This window comes from Neurospora tetraspora (genome assembly GCF_033439725.1).
Source record: "Neurospora tetraspora strain CBS 560.94 chromosome Unknown B0H65scaffold_4, whole genome shotgun sequence".
Classification (NCBI taxonomy): domain Eukaryota; kingdom Fungi; phylum Ascomycota; class Sordariomycetes; order Sordariales; family Sordariaceae; genus Neurospora; species Neurospora tetraspora.
Genome location: NW_026944386.1, coordinates 1,584,290 through 1,602,381, shown reverse-complemented (window position 1 = coordinate 1,602,381; position 18,092 = coordinate 1,584,290). Strand labels below are relative to the sequence as shown.

Below are 18,092 nucleotides of genomic sequence, written 5' to 3'. Positions count from 1 at the left end.
CCATACGTGCTATGGAGCAAAAGAGAAAGGAAAGACATACAACACCTGGGATTCGCTGGTCGTCACCGACCCAACTACTAGTCAGGCGATTGGTAGCTTATCTATGGGAGAGCGGACGGGATCCCGAGTTTTCTACCATCTATGGTCGTATGTGCTTGATATGCCTTAGACTTGACCCTATGAAGGGGCTTGTACATTGAGACTTTTCACATCACCACCGCTTGAGCACCCAAGACCATCACTAAATCACATCGCGATATCGGGTTGTCAACCAAGAGAGCGGCTGATCGAAATGATATCTTAAGACACGTGTCCTCCTTTGAATTCTCTTACATCTACTCAGCAATAAGATATATCCTACAAGCTACTTCGACAACATGCAAATCTGATTATGCTTAGAACCACCAAGCAAGCCCACGTAACCCACACAATCGTGGCCGCTCGGACAACGTTACAAAAGCCACCTCTTCGACCCATTCGCTCAAAACTTTTCGCTGTCATCAGCCCAGATACCATGCTACAAGACTTAATAACAAGTTGAGAACGCAAATAAACAATAACTAGCAAACTACCATCATGCTCGCTGAATCGTGAGTCCACCCAGTCTATCTCCGCGGACAAATATGGCACCAAGCGAGTGCTCCAAGCCCATCCGTAAAACCGTGACCGAGACAAGAATAAGAAGCTGGGTATCAAGATAGCAAAGGGAAAAGCCTCCTCGAACCGTCTACCATCCCCTCCTCAAAGCAAGTTCTTCCAGCGAGTGTCCTTAGTAAGGCGCACCGGGATGACCCAGAGACTGGCGCGAAGGCTGACAACTTTCGCTAATACGTCCAGCAAGGTGAGCAATGCTGGACAAGGTCTTCAGAGAGGCATCGTGAGGGCTCTCGCGGCTAATAGCGAGCAAGAGTTCCTCCACCTTAGCCTGGATCAGAGACATGACCTTCGGGACGGCCTCGACAACTTGATCTTCCTGTAAGAGAACGGACTGTTAGCAATCATAAATAAAGGCAGGAGCACAGTTCACTGCGTTGTGGAAACACTTACCAAGTGGGGAAGGGCTTGTGCCATGGCGTAAACGACCGTTTCGACAAGAGCAATCTTGGCCTGAACCTTGGGGCTTCTGCGGGAAAGATTGCTGACGATGCTGGCTCCCACGGAAAGAAGGAAGATGGGCGCCAGACCGGAGAGACAACGGGGATCATACTTGGAAATGACCTGCTGGAACACCTCCTCGCTCTTATCCTCAGCCTGCAGCCAGCGCATGACTGCCTGGTCGTACTGGCCTGCGCTCATGAAACGATCAATAGTTTCCAGCGTGTTGTTGAGCTCCATCTTCTCGCGATTCTCGCGGGGAGTAGGAGAGAAAAGCCCCTGTTGCTCCTGATTCACGAACTGCTGCTGCTGGTGTTGAGCCATGCCATGAATAGACTGGGTGTGTTGCTGCTGGTGAGCTTGGGGCGGCGCATAGGCGACCAAATCACGAGAGGGTCCGCCAGCCTGCTGGTGCGAGCTAACGCTGCCACTGGCACGAGAATGCGTGTGACTGTGCGTAGGCTCCTGACCGACAAACTCGCGATCACGGTTCTGCTCATGAAGCTGTTGCTTCAGGGTGCTGAACTCCTTTTGCATATGAACCTGGGACGCTGCCAGAGCTGCAAGCGCAGTGGATAGCTCTGTGTTTTGGGCAATGAGGCGATCGAGCTTCGCGTCATCGTCTCGCTTCCGCTCCTCAAACCGCGCAATAGTCTCGCCCATCCGTGTGCTGATATCTCCTGCGATACGTTGGTGAACGTCTTCGGCTACACGCTTTGACAAGACAGGCAGCTGCTCGCTGAACGACTTCGCAAACTGGTTGGCGACATTAACGTCCAACCGGGTGGCCACCTTTTGGAGAACCTGATCCGCAAGCTTGTCCACCAAACTCGGCGCGATGTCGGCCTTTTGGAGCGACTGTGTAAGCAGAGAGGGGAGTCTCTTCTCGATCTCCTTCTGCATCGCGGGCAGTTGCTTGTTCAGGCTAGAGTCGGCCTGATCCTTCGCTACCTTTTCGACGGTGGAACGGATGGCGGGAACAACGGCATTGTTGACTTGATCGACGATGAGATGCTTTAGAACAGTTTCGGTGTTGTCGTTAAGAACGTCCGCAACGACTTTAAGGACTGCTGACTGGTTCTTAAGGAACAGGTCATCACGGTTATCCATGAAATTGCGCACCCAATCCTGCAGCCAACCATGCAGCTGTTCGCGCTGCCGCTTAAACATGTCGTTGCAGGATGACTCGAAAACACTGGACATACGTCCTGGCATGTTGTTCATGTTGTTCGAGATGCGCGACTCCATATCGGCGATGACTGTGTTGAGTTGTTCCTGAGAGATACCAGAACCGTTCAGGGAGAGGTCAGAAAATTGGCTGGGGAGGTTGAGAGCAGAAGAATCAGCATTTCTAGCAGATCTGGCCTTGACTTGAGATGAAGTGCGGCCAATTGTCGGGGTGGCTTGTTGCTCTGCCTGGCCATTGACAGCAGAATCGCCGGCGGCGGCGGCGGCGGCGGCCGCAGCAGCAGCAGCCTTCTTCTTGCGGCCCTTCTTCTCTGCCCGCTCCGGCTGATTGTTGTTTTGAACGGGAGTTTCGGTATCTTCCTTGCGATCAGGCTTGACAGTCGAGACAGAATCAACTCCCTTCTTGTCATCACCCTGGGATGACGGCGTCTTCTGCAAAATCTCCTTATTGGGGCGCGTGGCGATGCGAATCTGGGGCGGCGCGCTTGTCTCGGCCGGAGCCGGGGCCTGTTGAACCTCTACTGGCTGCACAGGAGCAACCAGCTTGGAAATCTTGACCAAGCCGACCTTTTCAGCATCGGCTGGGCAGATGACCTTGTTATCCTTGGACCAGCCAAGCTCACCGTTCTTGATAAAGACACAGGTGACACCTTTGGAGTGCATAGCATACAGCTCGAAGAGGTTCGCTTCATCGCCATCAGTAGAACCTGCGGGGTTTCCAAGAATTCCGAGACTCCGCAGCACACCTTTGTTGGCAAAAGAATACTCCCGGATACCACTAATAACGGCAGTAGCTTCGGGCTGCGGAATCGAAGGGTCCTGTGCAACAAGTCTCTGAATGTAATCCACCTGTGAGAGGTTCTTAAGACCATACTTGGGGGCGGAGAGATGAAGGAAGTAGATCGAGTTGCGTGTAGGGTGACCGACAACAATCATACTTGAGCGAGCATGATACATGACGCTGCAGACGGCGTCGGACTCCTTGTTGTGGGGGAAGTTGAACTCTTGCACAGCCTTGCCCAGGGCAAGATCCCACAGCTGAAGGGTGTGGTTTTGCTTCATGCCCACGATCATATACCGCAAGGCAGCGCGCTTCTGATACGGGCGGTACTTATCCAACAACAGGACGGACGTAGGCCAGGCCTTCTCGCCCTCTGGGGTGGTGGTCAAGGTCATCAAAGGATCCTTGATTTCCAACGAGGTGTGGGCAGGCATTGGGTTCAGGGGATCGGAGCCTTCCTTGACAGCGGTCAAGTCACGGACATCCCAGAACTTAACTCGGCCCGACTTGTCCAACGTGACCATCAGTGTGTCATCCTGGCTGAAGGTGAAATCCTTCCCGGCCTTGCCAGTGTTGATCTTGAGAGAACATTGTTTAAAGAGTCTCTCGGTGTCGACAACACGGTCATGGGCGTTCTTGAAAAGATTGTTCTCGAAGATGAACGAGGGCCAAATGATATTGATAGATTTTCCGCGGCCAACGGCAAAGTAGTCGGGATGCATAGAGGAAGGACGAGCTCTCGTCTTGAGAACTCCGCCGGGCGCATCGCCGCCCTCTTGTGTCGACAGAGGGGGCAGAGCGAAACCGTATTGCTCCGGATGAGCGTCTTCCAGATGATCCCGGTCACCGTTCTTGAGCTGGACCCAGTAGACTGTGCCGCTCACACCTGTACCAATGATGGCCTCCTTGGGGTGCTGGTTCGAGGCAGACGACGAGATGGCCACATTAAAGATTCTATCCTTAGTGTCCGTGAAGAGCTTCGCGTCCTTACCGTCCTCCTGACGAATCACCCGGAGGCCACCAGCCTTGGACATACCATAAGCCATGTAGCTCTCTGATGCCGAGACAAGGTTCCGATCAATTTGGTCGAACTCCTTCTTCAACCTAGCAATGTCCAGAATCGCTTCTTCGCGGAAGACAGGGCGAACTTCATCCGTTTCCTGGACACTGATAGTGATCCAGGGTTTCAAGGGGAAGTTGTACACTTTGATAGGTGCCGCTGTCTCCTCAGTCACGACAATCTCGTCGGCTTCGGCACTTTCCCAGCTATCCGCAACCGCGCCCTGGGCGGCTTGAGCCGCCTCATCCACAATATCTCTGACTTCCTTGGCCACTTCGGCATCGAGAGCAGACTCGAGAACATCCTTGTTCTCGTTCTTCTCAAGCTGTTTCTGGATGGCCTGAGCGGCAATTTGGGCAGATCTGGCAAATTCCTCGTCGGTCTCGGCGCTCATCATCTGCTCGAGGTCCTGGGCTATTTCAGCCTGGGCGCTCTCTTCTTCAGCACGAGCCAGCGCCTCTTGGGCTTCTCTGTCGGCCTGCTCAGCAAGCCCGACGACGGCTTCAGCAACACTCTCCTTCTTCTTTTCACCTTCCACGTGGTCTTGGCCAAGTTCAACCTTGGCCTCTGAACCTGGGGAAACGGTGATGATGTTGGGAGCGACTCGAGGCGCACCCGCAGACCCATGGGGAGACGATACATGTTCCAGCTTCCGTCTCGTGTGGTCGGGGCTGCCTGTGGAGCTATGGTCGCTTAAAGGCCGCTTAGGATCATGGGGATCAGGCTTCCGCAGAATCTGGATAGCAGGTGCTGCCGGGGGGCGACTGGCATTGGGATCCATGGCAGAACCAGCAGACGACTTGGGAGTCCTCTGGCTAGGGGAACTGACCGAGTGGTCGTCATGCTGACCAGAGAATCCGAATATCCCCGAGCGAGCGGCGGACGCGGGTTGCGAATGCTGCGACTGCGGGGTCGAGCTGAACTTGGGGGGCGTGGATTCCAAACCCTGAGGCTCGAAATCGAACTCGGATCGCGACGGCACGGTTCCGAGGAGGGTCATATCAGCAGATTTGCCGGCGTCCTTCGAGTCGTCCTCGGCCGGGGGAGGTATGAGAAGACTGGATTCGACAATCTCGCTCGTATCGTTCTGGCTTGGCTTCGGCTTGCTCAACAGATTCAGCAGATATTGCTGAGTGTTGGAGGGAGGGGCGGGCTGATTCCAGGACGAAGAGGAAGCAGGCGCCTCTTCCTGCTTGGGCTGTTCAGGGTGCGCGCCACGCATCAAAGCGGCAAGAAGCCCACTAGGATCAGAACCGCTCGGTGCAGGCGCGTGAAGAGTAGGAGGCGGAACGTTGTAGCTTGGCTGAGCTTCCTGGGAGAACTGCGGCTGGCCCTGGTTAGAGGAAGAGCCTTGTCCGTTGAACTTGAGAAGGTTCAACAATTGAGCGGTCCGATTCTCGCCAGCAGGAGGGAGGCCGCGGGCGGCACCAATTGGCTGCATCAGTCCGGGTGGGAACTGGGAGTTATTGAATGCGTGGATAGGCGGCGTCGGGGCTTCAGGGAGGAACGCGGCGGGATCCAAGGCGTTCTGGAAGCTACCGGTCAGAGCGGGAGAGTCAGGTCCATAGTAGGACTGGCCGGCCTGGGGGCGGTCGTGGACGTGAGCGTGGCCGTGGTGTCCGTGGTAAGCAAGGTGGCCATACTGGTTCGAGCCATTAGGTCCAGCAGCCGGATTAGGGCTGGTGGAGGACTGTTGGCGACGAAGCTGAGCCAAAAGCAACTGAGACGCGGCAGCGCGGTCGGATTCGCCGTCGCCCGAAACGTTGCCACCGGGCATGTTGAAGTTGTTGGGCATCATGAGGAATGGCCGTTTCTGGCTATCGACACAATTTGGTATCCAGACAACAAACAAGCAAAGGTGGTCTTTTTATTTTCTACCGCAAGCCGCCTTCCGGCAATGGCAGTGGCAGAGAAATAGAAGGCTCGGGACGTCGAGGGGGTCGAAGCGATGTCACTGATGACGGACAGTGACGGCGACGAGGGGGAAGGGCACCGAGAGCGGCGGTTGGGGTTGTGCGATGGACGGTGCTCGTGTATGGTAGGCTCTGTTGGCTTTCGTTTGTCGAATTACCTAAACCAAACGTGACGGGGGGGGTGGGGGGGGTTGTGACTGGGTTGGTCGATGTTGGTGGGAGGAGGGGACCTCAGCTCCAGCTGGGACTCTTTTAAAATCAATGACGCTGTTTTGAGGAGCGAGGGTTAGACAAGTGACGGGAACCGAAAAGAAGCTTCACCAAGCTCGGTCGGGCTCAAAGCTGAGGCTCAGGGTTAGAGCCCACGACACCTGCCACCAACTGCAGTGTGTTCCGAGGGCCAAACAGAGAGCGCGAGCGCGAAAATACAGCGAGCGGGAGTTGGGACAGGATCACTCACGTATCTAATTAGCTGCTTGATTTCTCAGCTCCAGTCTGCTGCAAATGAAGGTCAAAAGTCGCACGCGCAAAGAATCTGACAATGGCCAGTGTGATGCATTCGCGCGAGAAGTTGACGATGTTGGGTGAGGAGAGGAAAGGAGGAAGAGGTGAGAAGAGGGCGATGGGCCAGTTCGTTTTGTTTGGTTCCGTTTGGCGGGTTGGCGGGGGAGGAGGAGGAGAGAAAATGGAAGCTACAGCCACTGCAGTTGAGGAAAAAAAGGAGCGGGACCCAGAGCCTTGAAAATGACGGAACCTGAGGAAGCTGCCCGCACCGCAGAGATTGCCCCAGCCTCAGGCCCTGAGATTGGTTGGATTTGCACCCGTCCGTTTGCGAGAACTGGAACATTCACTGCTGCTTCACTTTTCCACTTTTTTTACTTTTGCCTTCCGCCAGTTGGCTCCCGTCTGCCACAGTTGACACCGACAGTTGTGAGGCCTACGGTTAGGCGGATGTGACAGCCAGAAAATCATCCATTCTGCAGTGGCATCCAATGTCCAACTGTCAGGGCACTGGGCCACGCACCTGCCTGTGACGCACAGGCCAAGCCAGACTCAAGCCAGCCTTCTGGGGAAGGCGGTACCCAGTGGATCAGGCACTGGGAGGATACTTTGTATCCTCGAGCCAGATTCCTGGCCAGTTCTTAGCTTAGATCATCAACAATCTACACACATTGCACGGCATGCCCACACCACCCTGACACCAACACTTCTCAAGGCTGGGACAAGTTGACGTGCTTCCATTGGGCCTCCTGCCGTCTGGGCATGGTGTTCAGCCAATGATGGCCACGATGGTCCGTGCCACTCTCTGCTGTCGAATCCGATGTTGAGCATTGGATGTTCCGACTCTGACCTGCACATGCACCTCAACACCTACCTAGCGCGGGGAAGACATGTGCATCACGACGGCATCCAAACAGATTCCGTCTCTGCTTCTGCACTTCGAATCTGTCGTGGGTGTGACATGATAATGCCGCATTTGCCAGCCTATGAGGCTGTTGGTGATATCAAAAGTCGAACTCTGACTGCAGTCAACGGGAATAGAACAGGCCTGACTACTGGATGGATTGCACCGGTTGAACGGTAGCGTCTCATGTAACCTCGTTCTCGTCCAGAGCCAATCTGATATCTACTCGTTGACCTTGGACCAAGTTTAGTACCTATTAGACTGACTGTCTTGAGCCCTTGGTTCACAAATGCTAGTCAGCGGTGGCTGGCAGTACCCAACTAACTGCTCAGGACTTCTTCATATATCAGGTATGGAAGCTGAGATGAGACCGCGACTTCTTCTCTGAGCACATGAGTAGACTCTACTCTCCTTTTCTCAAACTCAATCCAAGCTCATCAGCTTCTTGACGATGGCCAAGATGGACGGTCGTCGGCACTCAACCACGTGGCTTATGTAAGCAAAAAGGGATCTCAAGCTCGACCCCGGCGTCATGGGAATCGGGCCCGTTAAAACGACTGTCTCTCCTAATTGAACGACTGTCCCTCACCACACAAATCCATCGGCCTTGGCGCGGCTCACTGCCAAGTTTGACGTCCGTGGTACTTGTGTCCAGGTCGCGCTCACAATTACTACCAAAAGTTATGACCAGAACCATCGTTCAACACCACGACGTTCAAAGCTCAAAACCGCGTCCTTTTCAACGTCAAATTCACATTCATACGCGGGGGCCTCTCGCCGGCCCCCTACACCCCCGGAACTAACCCTAACTAACCCTAACCGCTAACCCTAACATTAACTAACCCTAACCCTAACCTCCGCGGTAGGCGTCTTACAACATATCAGGTACAGACAGTCGTTTTAATATGGGACACAGTCGTTTTAACGGGCTCGATGGGAATTGCAGCCACGGCAAATGGAATGCAACTGAACTGAAAAATGGCAGGGGCAGCCACTTGCAACGCCCCACCGAACGGTCCCCGGCCCCAGCGTCATTCCCGATTTCCGACCTGACAGGGCAATTGCGCAAGTGACAGTTGCAAGTGGAAAGTCCAGCAGATCGTCCCGTCCGCCGCGTCAAGGTTCCTTTGACACTGGAGGACCCCGAAAACTAAACAAAAAAAAGACATTATTCTTCCCTCGCGAATATCGCCCTACCGCGCTCTGCCTGTCGCCGTGCAATCACGCTGTCAATAGAGCTTCCGCGTTCTTTATCCGCCCGTCCCAGATCCTCCTGCTTGCTTTGCGCCTGGCGAATCGAATTTTGGACGGTGACGGAATCGCCAACTTTTCCACTCTTTGCGAACGAACGAGCAAATTTTGAACCTCCTTCGGGTCCCACGAACCAGCCCGCCACGTTGAAGTCCGGGAAGAGTGTGCAACACGGCACATTACTTGCTCGGGTCTTCTTCGTCGAGGTACATACCTTCTCCAATCTCGCGCCTCGAATCATACTACCGTGTGCACACGCTCGTTCATCTCGAGTCCGATTCGATATCCCCGGCGGTTTACCAATCCACATACGCTAGTACGGCGAACAACCCGAGCGGCGTTCCCCTTTGATCTCAGTCGCGCCGTCTGTCAGGTCTCTCGGGTGATTCCAGCCAGGAAGGACACGTTCATTCGTTTTCCCCACATTCGGACAGTAACACTACCCGTCCAGTTGCCTTTGTGCAACAACCACATAAGCAGAAAATGTTCTGTCTTCGGAGGTTCGTCAGAGTCTATCTGTCCAAATCCCGGCGCATAGCTAGTTTGGAAGGAAACTAACGAATATCGCAAATCCAGTTGGCTCCCACTGCTCTTCATACCGACCAACGCGTCGCCCGCCTTCATCCTCGTCTTCTTCATCTGCACATACTTCCTTAACCGACCATGCATATACTGCTCCTTCCTGCTCGTCATCCTCTTCCTGACGTCGTGTAACTGGTCCGACCGGTGCTTCTTCGACGTCAGCAGCAACTGGTTCCAACCAAAGGAACCGAATCCGACCACACATCATATCTACGCTCCTACGCATAATGGCACCAGCACAACCATGGTGGAAATCCCAAACAGTACAGCGGTCGTGGTTCTCGACATGTTCAACACGACGGTTGGCACGCTGGCGACGGCCGCGATGGACAAGGCGGCCAGGACGAGGGTGGAGTGGACGGGCTTGGGACTGGAGTGGTTGAGGAGTCTGCTGGGGAGGAGGGAGTGGCGAATCGACTGCTTGGACCTCTATATCAGACTATAGGATGATCTTACGGACGTTAGCGGAAAAGTAATAGGAGTGGATAATTAGAACCTATATCCCATCACATGCTTGGCCTGCTACTTCTTGTATGCTCGCCATCCTCCGTTCGCACCTCACATCGCTTTTTCATTTTGTGGCCCCTTCTGTGGTTTTTGAACCTTGAGGATAAGCGGCCACTGCCACTAGAATTTGTGCCTCAATATCTGGATGGTGTGCCGCCACTCTTACCTCTGCAGAGATGATAGTCGTCAAAAGGGGGCTTCTGTTTTACGTGGTGTTTACCGTTCGGTAGCCAGGCGGCCCTATGAGCTTCGCCTTGTTGGAGCTGTTACATATTAAGCATCGCAAAGTATACAACGGAAGCGAATAATGTCTATTAGCGGTATATAACTTTGTCAGGAATGTATAGTCTGGCCGGCTTGTAGGGAGCTTACAGATACCCATAGCGTAGATATCATCATGATATGTGCTTACATTTCCTGTTCATAGGTGGCACTTAATAACATGGGGAAACCGCGTTCGGGTGTATACTTGGCGACGTTGATCGATGTAAGTGTCCCTCCTCGCTCCCTGAGAAAATGGATTGTCGCGAGAAGGACTTCACTGCGTTCATGATCTGCCAATGGTAGGTACTCAAGAAAGGCTCCAACATAACGAGGTCATCGAATCTCTTGAGTTCCAACATAAAACATGAACTGACATGACAACTAGAACGAAAATGGAACTCCTACTTTCGAAAATACCCAACATACAATGAAAAGGGTTACTTGGCATACAACACATCTGCAGTAGACTCAAGCCCAGGCCAAACAAGAGCTGATGGGAAGATGCTCGATACATTTAGCAAGTCATCCATTGTGGCAGCCCAAAGACGAACCGTCCTCCTCAAGCCTGTCTACCTCTGAGCATCTGAATGGGATCTTGCCAGATGGCGACAGTGGCAAAGCAAACAAGAAGAAAAAGATAGAACAGGTATAACTACAGAGAACATAGTTTCGGATTGTCTCGGTTCTCCGGTTCAAAGATGTGGTCGAGCTCTAACTGCACAACAAATAATGGTCCGTACAGTCATGAGTGTCCCTTCTCACCCTTTGTCTTGACGGGTATCATACAAATAAGGGAACATCCGGTGATTGAGAGTTAAGGACAATAGGAACTGGTCTTTCTTCAATCTCTCTTTAATATCTCTTCAGTCTCTCTTTAGTCTCTCTTCAATCTCTCTATAATCTCTCTTCACTTTTCTCTTTATTCATTTATCTACTCCTCTTTTTATTCCTCTCCGGTCCCTCTTCAATATCTCTTCACTCCTCTCTTTACTCCTCTCTTCATTTCCCTTTACTCCTCTCTTCAATTTCTGAAGGCGAGTGCAAGGGGTAGAATTGTTCCGAGAAGACCTATGTTTAAACCCCCAAATCTTTGTCTCTTAGCAGTTACTAAGAAGTTCCTTAGCCTGAAAATGTTAGTCAAGAAATGTTGCCTACCTTAGGGAATCACTCGGCTAGAACATCGCCTCTATAAACATTCAAGGCACACTCAACAGTGCTTGTGAGGGCGCGTTGCTGATAACGAGCCATCTTGAATTCAGAGTGGTTGGGAGAGCTGATAGGATCGAGGTCTATGTCCCGTTCAGATTCCATTCTGTTCATGATCTCAAACGAAACTGTAGAGTCGTCCTCCAAAAGGATTTCAAAACCACGAAACCTCAACTCAGCCACAACAACTCCTCTCTGAGATGTCGAGATGTACCAGTTCACACAAACAACAGCAGCCGACACGAAGCAAAAAGATAACACATAACTGAGAGATATCATGACCTGCCAAAGCCTGATTACTTATCAACAACAGAAAGAGAAAAGATTTTTAAAAAAAAAGAAAAAAAAAAAGAAAATACCAGAGCATCAGAACCCCTCCAGGACCAGAACAAACAAACAAAAAATCGTTTTATCACTCGGATACCGGGAGTCGAACCCGGGGCTGTTGAGAAAGCAATCACTCTTTTATAGAAGAAGTGAGAGTCAACGATGTTACCGCTACACCATACCCGATCCATAAGTATGGAGAGCTTCTCTTTGCTCTGTTTGTTGAGGGAAGGGTAGGGGTTGCTTGGATTATGTAGGGGGTTTTTGGTCCTTTCTATGTGGGAGTAACCCTTCACATGTTATGAGAGTGTGTGGTTGTGTTTGTGGTGACTGGTGGTGGATATTTTGTGTTTATCGAGTGTGGTGGGTTTAGGGCTGTGGCTGGCACGAGTGGACTGGAGATACTTTGCATGACTCGTGGTGTTGAGAAGAGCCTCACCTGGACCTATGTGAGCGAGACCCACATGTTGGTTTCAGGAGACCGAGCCATTTCATGTTTGCGGTCTCTCTGGTGATTTTATTGTAGCTGAGAGTCGTGTGTAGTGATTACCGAAAGAGTCAACTTGAGGCTATCGTCGACTCCGCGTTGAAAGCTAGACTCGCCGGTCTTGCGATGTTTGTCAGTCCGTCGAGTGAATGACACTTCACCTTTCTCATTTTCAATACGTCCCTTCTCAAAGAGAGAACATCTTCATACTCCCCTTGCTACGTATACGCGATTCGGACCATGCTGTGTAAATCATCATCACCGCAACTTCCTAACACGACGTAGTTTTCAGACAGCTATATACCCTTATCTCGCCAACGTAGCCGCATCAGCCCATCATGGGCTCATAATGACGGCGTTGACAACACCCTCAGAACGGAGTTGTGTGAGTAACACAAAGAGTCCCTTGGTGCATCAGTTGGCTATTATTATCCTACCCTCGCCTGTTATGAAAATCGACATTTTACCCCTCACTCACGAGCCCTCGAATAGACTGATCTAGACCTCTGAGATCTTCAATTGACCGGCACCGCAAGATGTAACTCTGATAGAGGAGGAGGGGTTGAGGCGGCTATCGGAAAGGCAGGGCATAATCCTCAAATCTCCCCGACCTCTCCGCGTAACGTGGGGCACGGCACGGAAGCCTGGGGGATTGGGGGAAGGAGAACACGGGGAGACGGGGTCAGGGCCGAACGGTTCCTCTTTCTGACTTCTGAGTTCTCGTATCGCTGTCGTACCTATCATGAAGTACGGTGAAGGTGTGATTTCTTTTTGGGTGTGACAATAGTGTTATGCCGTGCTGCCGTAGACGCCTTACGCAGTGTAGAGATTCTATGTGCGACACTCTGCCAGAGCCACACAGGGGCATCGGGATGCAACCGAGTGCGAGAGGGTTGCCGTGGGTGTTGTTCACTGGTGGTGAGAAACGAAGTTATAACATCCGCAAGGAAGGGGGGTCTATCAAAATCTCTTTAAGTGTCCAACTTTGGATCTCTTGGCATTCAACTTTCCCGTTCCGTCTGATCCGAGATGGGACTTGAGGTTATTCGCAACTCCGGAGCGATGGAGACGGACAAAGACAATGGTCCCCGATGGGAAGTCCGAAGGAAGTCCAACGTGGGGCCCGGCCGATCCTAATCCATCAGCCAAACTCGTCCGAATCGCATGCAGTTGACCCGTCGGAATGCCCTCGTGCGTGTTTTTTTGATGAGATGGCATTTCCCTGGCGATGCTCGTCCGAAATCCTTCCGACATAAAATGGAGAATTCTCAAAGCTTTGCCCTTTGAGGTGCAGTGATGTGCATCATTACTTCCCTATTAAGACTAGTGTGCACGGTTGATTTGGCAAAGCAGGGTCCTGCGCAGCTGCGCTTGCCTTCCTGGAAGCGGCTGAGACAGGGGCGCGCCGCTTGCTGCCCACAGGAGCCAGAAACGTGGACTCCGCGATGACGTCGTTGAGTGCCGTGCATGCAGGAGTTCGCAACTTTGCACAGTGGGGCATGGAGGGTCTGGGGGGTCCACCGGACAATGAACGTTCCCGGGTACACTTGTACATTCACACATTCAAGCACCAACTTCAACATGTTGTCTCCCCCTTACTGCGCTCCAGAATCGCAAAGAAGTCGACAAGTTCCCGGTATTGTCATCTGGTTTCTTGCCAATTGTTGCAGAAGCTTGAATTCTGCGACTCGCTCGTATAAGGTGCTTTTTCAAGCGGATTTGAGAGGGACTGATGCCTTGCACAGATTCAATGCAAGGGATCATCGACAGACACCCCCTTTGCAACGAAATCCCGTCTCTGGACAATCTGTCGCAAATCTCGACAAACCTGGCGGTGACTGCTGCAGATGAGACGGTCTCTGGAGATCTAGAACGTCTTAGCTCTGTCCCAAAATCAAGGTCACGATTGATGAAGGTGGACAATTCTGGGCATTCTGGGCACAGGCCCGTCCCAACCGTCCTCCTTGGGGGTGTTTCCTGGGTGGGATCCCTAGAGTTACGGCTTTAACCACGCTGCCGACCACTTCGGAACATAACCTCCCAGCGTGTCCCAACGGGCTGATCAACATGCGGAAATGGCGCCATTCCACCCCCATGGTGCCGCCGAGAGCCGTGAGCGCGTTGTTTCCTGGATTTTACTGTGCCCTCCCGCCCTGGTCCACATGTCGTGAACACCATCTGGATGGACGGGAGATGGCCTGGAACGGAACAGCTGAGGAGGGACAGGACCCCTAAAAATCGAGAAATGGTCCCCACGGGGACGGGATTTCAGGCCTGGCTCTGCCCGAATGCACCGGCTCGTGGTTCTCGTACTTCTACTGTGCGGCGGCGCACACACGACACGATGCCGTCGACGGGAGGTATCGATACCAATTCCACCTCCCACGCAAGCTCCTTGGCATCCCCTCCGAACTCCAGGCACGGGATCGACGTTTTTGAACGGGTTGCGCGGATATCTCCAGTTTTCCAGAACCAGATCGCATTCTGTCCATGTGCCAGAGGGTCGGCGGTTCTACTGGGATGCCTTGGCTTGCTCCATTTTCAGACATCTCGTGATCGAAAAGGATAACAGGAGGGATCCATTTGCCAGATGCCGATGTTGGTTTCGGGCAGCAAACAGGCCACGCCAGGATGAAGCTAGGTTGGCTGTCGATGACAGTTAACGGCGGCAGCGTGATACATAATGACAAGCACTATAGCGGAGGACAACCTCAAACGGGCTTATAGTCGGGATCAAGAACCACAACGGACCTGGGAAAACAGGAGATCAGTCGGATCTTGATAAGCACATTGTGCACCATGAATCGGTCTCAGTGTAGCGTGCCTGACATGCAACTGCTGGAACTGTCCGATGGTGCTTCGATTGCGCGATCATGGGAACATGGGAACGGGTTTCCTCGTGGCCGGGAGGGCAGGACCCTGATCTGCCTGCTCTTCAAGCAAGGCACGATCCCCAATGCCCCCCCATTCTCAATGCCAAACAAAAAGCATCCCATTGTAAGCTTGCAGTTGAGTGCCGCGCTAGCCAAAGCGGACCAAGCAGTACATGCCACCTCAGCGGGTTCGCTGCCCCACGACACTACCAAAGCCATGAAAGTTTGGTGATCATTCACCCCCTGATCTCCCCTGAAACAGCCTTGGGCGGACATGTGTATTGGCACGATACCAGACAACGGAGCCAATGCTCCAATGCTCCAGACTCGACCGACTTCCATGAGGTCAAATCTTGCTGTCGACAACAAGAGAGAATTACATAGAAACAGTGGGGGAGTAAGCTCGGTGGAGCGGATGCGACTTTATGGTCTCTCGAGTCCAAGTTTTTGGACGTTGTGGTTGTAGTGATGAACCTCGAGACGGACATGGGACGTTTAGTATTTCCACTGTGGCATTGGGAGTGAGCTGAGTTTGGACGTGTTGGAGTTTTGGAGCAATGGGACAAACTATGCAATGGATGATTCTAGATTTTTGAACAGATATTGATTGATGTTGTTCCCGAAGGCTTTAGATTTTCTTACAACCACGTCGCCAAGTCGCAGCCGTCGGTTTGTCCCATCCATTCGGTCCTGCCAGCTTTGATTTGGATGAGCTCGATGCGGTCATAGTCAGGCCAGAAACCCCTACGTTGGCGCCGCTACATCTTCCACATGTAACTTTTACCTCCAACAGAAGTTCCTGATCACCAATTGATTTGGGGATTTGCAGTCCGAGTCCCAAATGGAGCAATGACGTTGTCATCCCCGCCCAGTCACTTGTCGACATCCCGCAGGGCAGCAGCGGGCGGTAAAGGACAGCGCGGCTGCACGGCGGAGCTTGCCCGTAGAGCGAGGTACAGGTACAGCACTAACTGCAGTCCACTGCATCCCGTGGGTTGGAGCACTGTGCCAAATCCTGTTACTCGGGCAAGCTTCCATTCTTCTCTGCCGGTAGCAGGTACATTGCTGCTAAGAAGATACAGACCCTACCTAGCCCGGCCGTCTTCGCGTGGCCGCTAGCTGCACGTGCCCAGCCTGTCCAATTCCAGCAGACGACGACGACCATAACCGCCATCGTCCTTGTCGTCGTGTCAATGCTAGGGACCTTTTCTCTCGTCAAGCAGCTGATGGTGAAACATTGAAGACGAAGAAACAGGCCGAAAGGATCAGAGTCACGATGTCTATAGGAAGGGGTAAACATCGTGTGATATTTTTGGAAGTCGGGTTCCTTGAAACTGGTGTGCTCGTCCTTCCTGTTGGCCAGATTCGGAGACACCCAAAGACCCATCCAGAACACTTGTTGACGGAGATTTTCAGGCACCCTCTTTGACTCTGAATTGCTTAGTTTCTTGATCCATTGACGAGATTCGGAGGTCGGCGATCCATCTAGAACCTCGTCTCCAACGAGTCACCGTACTCAGTAGTAAGTAAGCGCTAGACGGTTGAATCAGAGGTGGGAGACATTCGGATACCAGGCCAGGCAGTTCGATCAAACACGGATACGTATGGTCGGACTGTAAGCTTCGACGGATATCCGGGGCGCTGCTACCAACTATGACGACAAGTGACGCACATTGGCCCTGGCGTATCTGTGTGTTTGACTGTTTGTTGGGTTCCTCCACCATCACCTGAAATTACATGATATTTCTATTATTCTCCATCCTATCTATACGGTTTCGAACAATGGACACCCGGTTGCCGTCTTGAAGCTGGGACAAACCTGCAAAATGGTTCAACTGCTTCAGCATACATACGCAGCATACATACGGCGCATATACGTCAGGGTTGCGCCGGTATCCGTGACCGAGTGCCGTACGGACAGATATGATGACAGTGACGGCATTCCGCTTTCGTCCGGACTATTTGGAGACACATCGGACGAAGAAACTTCCCTCTCCTGCAGTGTTCCAAGTGTTAAACTGGAATTGCAAGCTAGACAAGCATAATGAAGCCCTACGTGCGTAGAAGTGAGAGAGGCGACAGAGACAACAAAACATATGAAGATGAGCCGGTAAACTGTAAAGGCAAGGCTTAGTCTGTAGGAATTTCGCCTCGACACCACTTTATCAAAAAAGACATCTCGTCACTGATGAGTGGGCGACCCGTGGATGAGGTCAGCAAAGCGACGTCAACGATGACAACGTTTTGGGGGAACTGCAGCAGCGCAGATCATTGCTTCCATCCAGTTTGACATCAAACTTGTGCAGACATTGACCCCTTGTTCAAACCCCAACCATCCCCTGGCTTTGACTTTTGGCGCACAATTACACCCCCTCCAAACTGATTTTGACCATTCCCATAAATGTCTCCCTCAACTGGCCGACCTATGCCCATTTGATACCTCATTCAGCCCCAAAGAGGAATTCGCCGACTCCAAAGAGGTATAGAGATATTTCTGTAGCAGGTAGTAATCTCAAGGAAAAAGGCCTACGAAACGAAAACAAAGTTGGACAAGTTTCCTCGGCCGCCAAGCCGAACCTGATCGTCTTGTCAGTTTTCCAACAGCGATCATCCCCGACGCGACATCAATGGAACAGACCCCGCCAGCCGCCAGTGGCCAATAATTTGTACTGTGCTGAGTACGTACAGTATAACCTCCCACACCCTTGAGTCTAAATTGCAAAAGAGACGAAACGAAGGCGCGCGTGAAAAGTGTACTGCAGTTAGTCGCAACAAAAAGTCGGTTGTGTTCAATTCCGACATCCGACTTGGCCAGAACAATATTCCGAGTCTATTTACAAAACTTAGCCTCATTCAGCTTCAATCTAGAGGCCGATCTGCGCCTCGGAAGTGACCCAGATAGCAGATCCTTCTAAGAGGTTGTTGAGCCGTACAGAAACCGACGACGACATCACCGTACAGGGGCGCTCTCGGAACCATCCCCACCTGCGCGTCAGGGGCTCCACAGCCGCCAGTTGGACTTGTAAAGGTACTTGTACCTTTTACCTTTTGTTCTTGTTCTTTTTGGACAGCCTGTCGAGGTTATTGTACCCCACTTGCAATCCACAATCCACCCACTCTGGGGGACCCCGACACCACCACGATCTCCAGTTC

The 18,092-nt window shown here is 52.3% G+C and overlaps 2 protein-coding genes and 1 non-coding gene across 3 annotated transcripts; 1 reads left to right on the top strand and 2 right to left on the bottom strand.

Annotated features, from left to right (window-relative positions):
* Positions 1–769: 769 nt before the first annotated feature.
* Positions 770–7,302, bottom strand: B0H65DRAFT_442372 (uncharacterized protein; the record flags this gene model as incomplete). The annotated part of the gene is made up of 5 exons (XM_062825574.1): positions 770–988; positions 1,048–5,941; positions 6,917–6,974; positions 7,062–7,134; positions 7,270–7,302. The coding sequence occupies 5 exons, from the start codon at positions 7,300–7,302 to the stop codon at positions 770–772; spliced, it is 5,277 nt and encodes a 1,758-aa protein (XP_062681518.1).
* Positions 7,303–8,846: 1,544 nt separating this feature from the next.
* On the top strand, positions 8,847–9,854 carry B0H65DRAFT_189414 (bladder cancer-related protein BC10-domain-containing protein). Its single transcript, XM_062821613.1, has 2 exons — positions 8,847–9,193; positions 9,270–9,854. Exons 1-2 carry the CDS (start codon positions 9,177–9,179, stop codon positions 9,718–9,720), a joined length of 468 nt encoding a protein of 155 aa, XP_062681517.1. The 5' UTR covers positions 8,847–9,176; the 3' UTR covers positions 9,721–9,854.
* Positions 9,855–11,667: 1,813 nt separating this feature from the next.
* B0H65DRAFT_t237 lies at positions 11,668–11,765 on the bottom strand. The gene has a single exon. It is a non-coding gene; the product is annotated as a tRNA-Glu (tRNA).
* Positions 11,766–18,092: the final 6,327 nt, after the last annotated feature.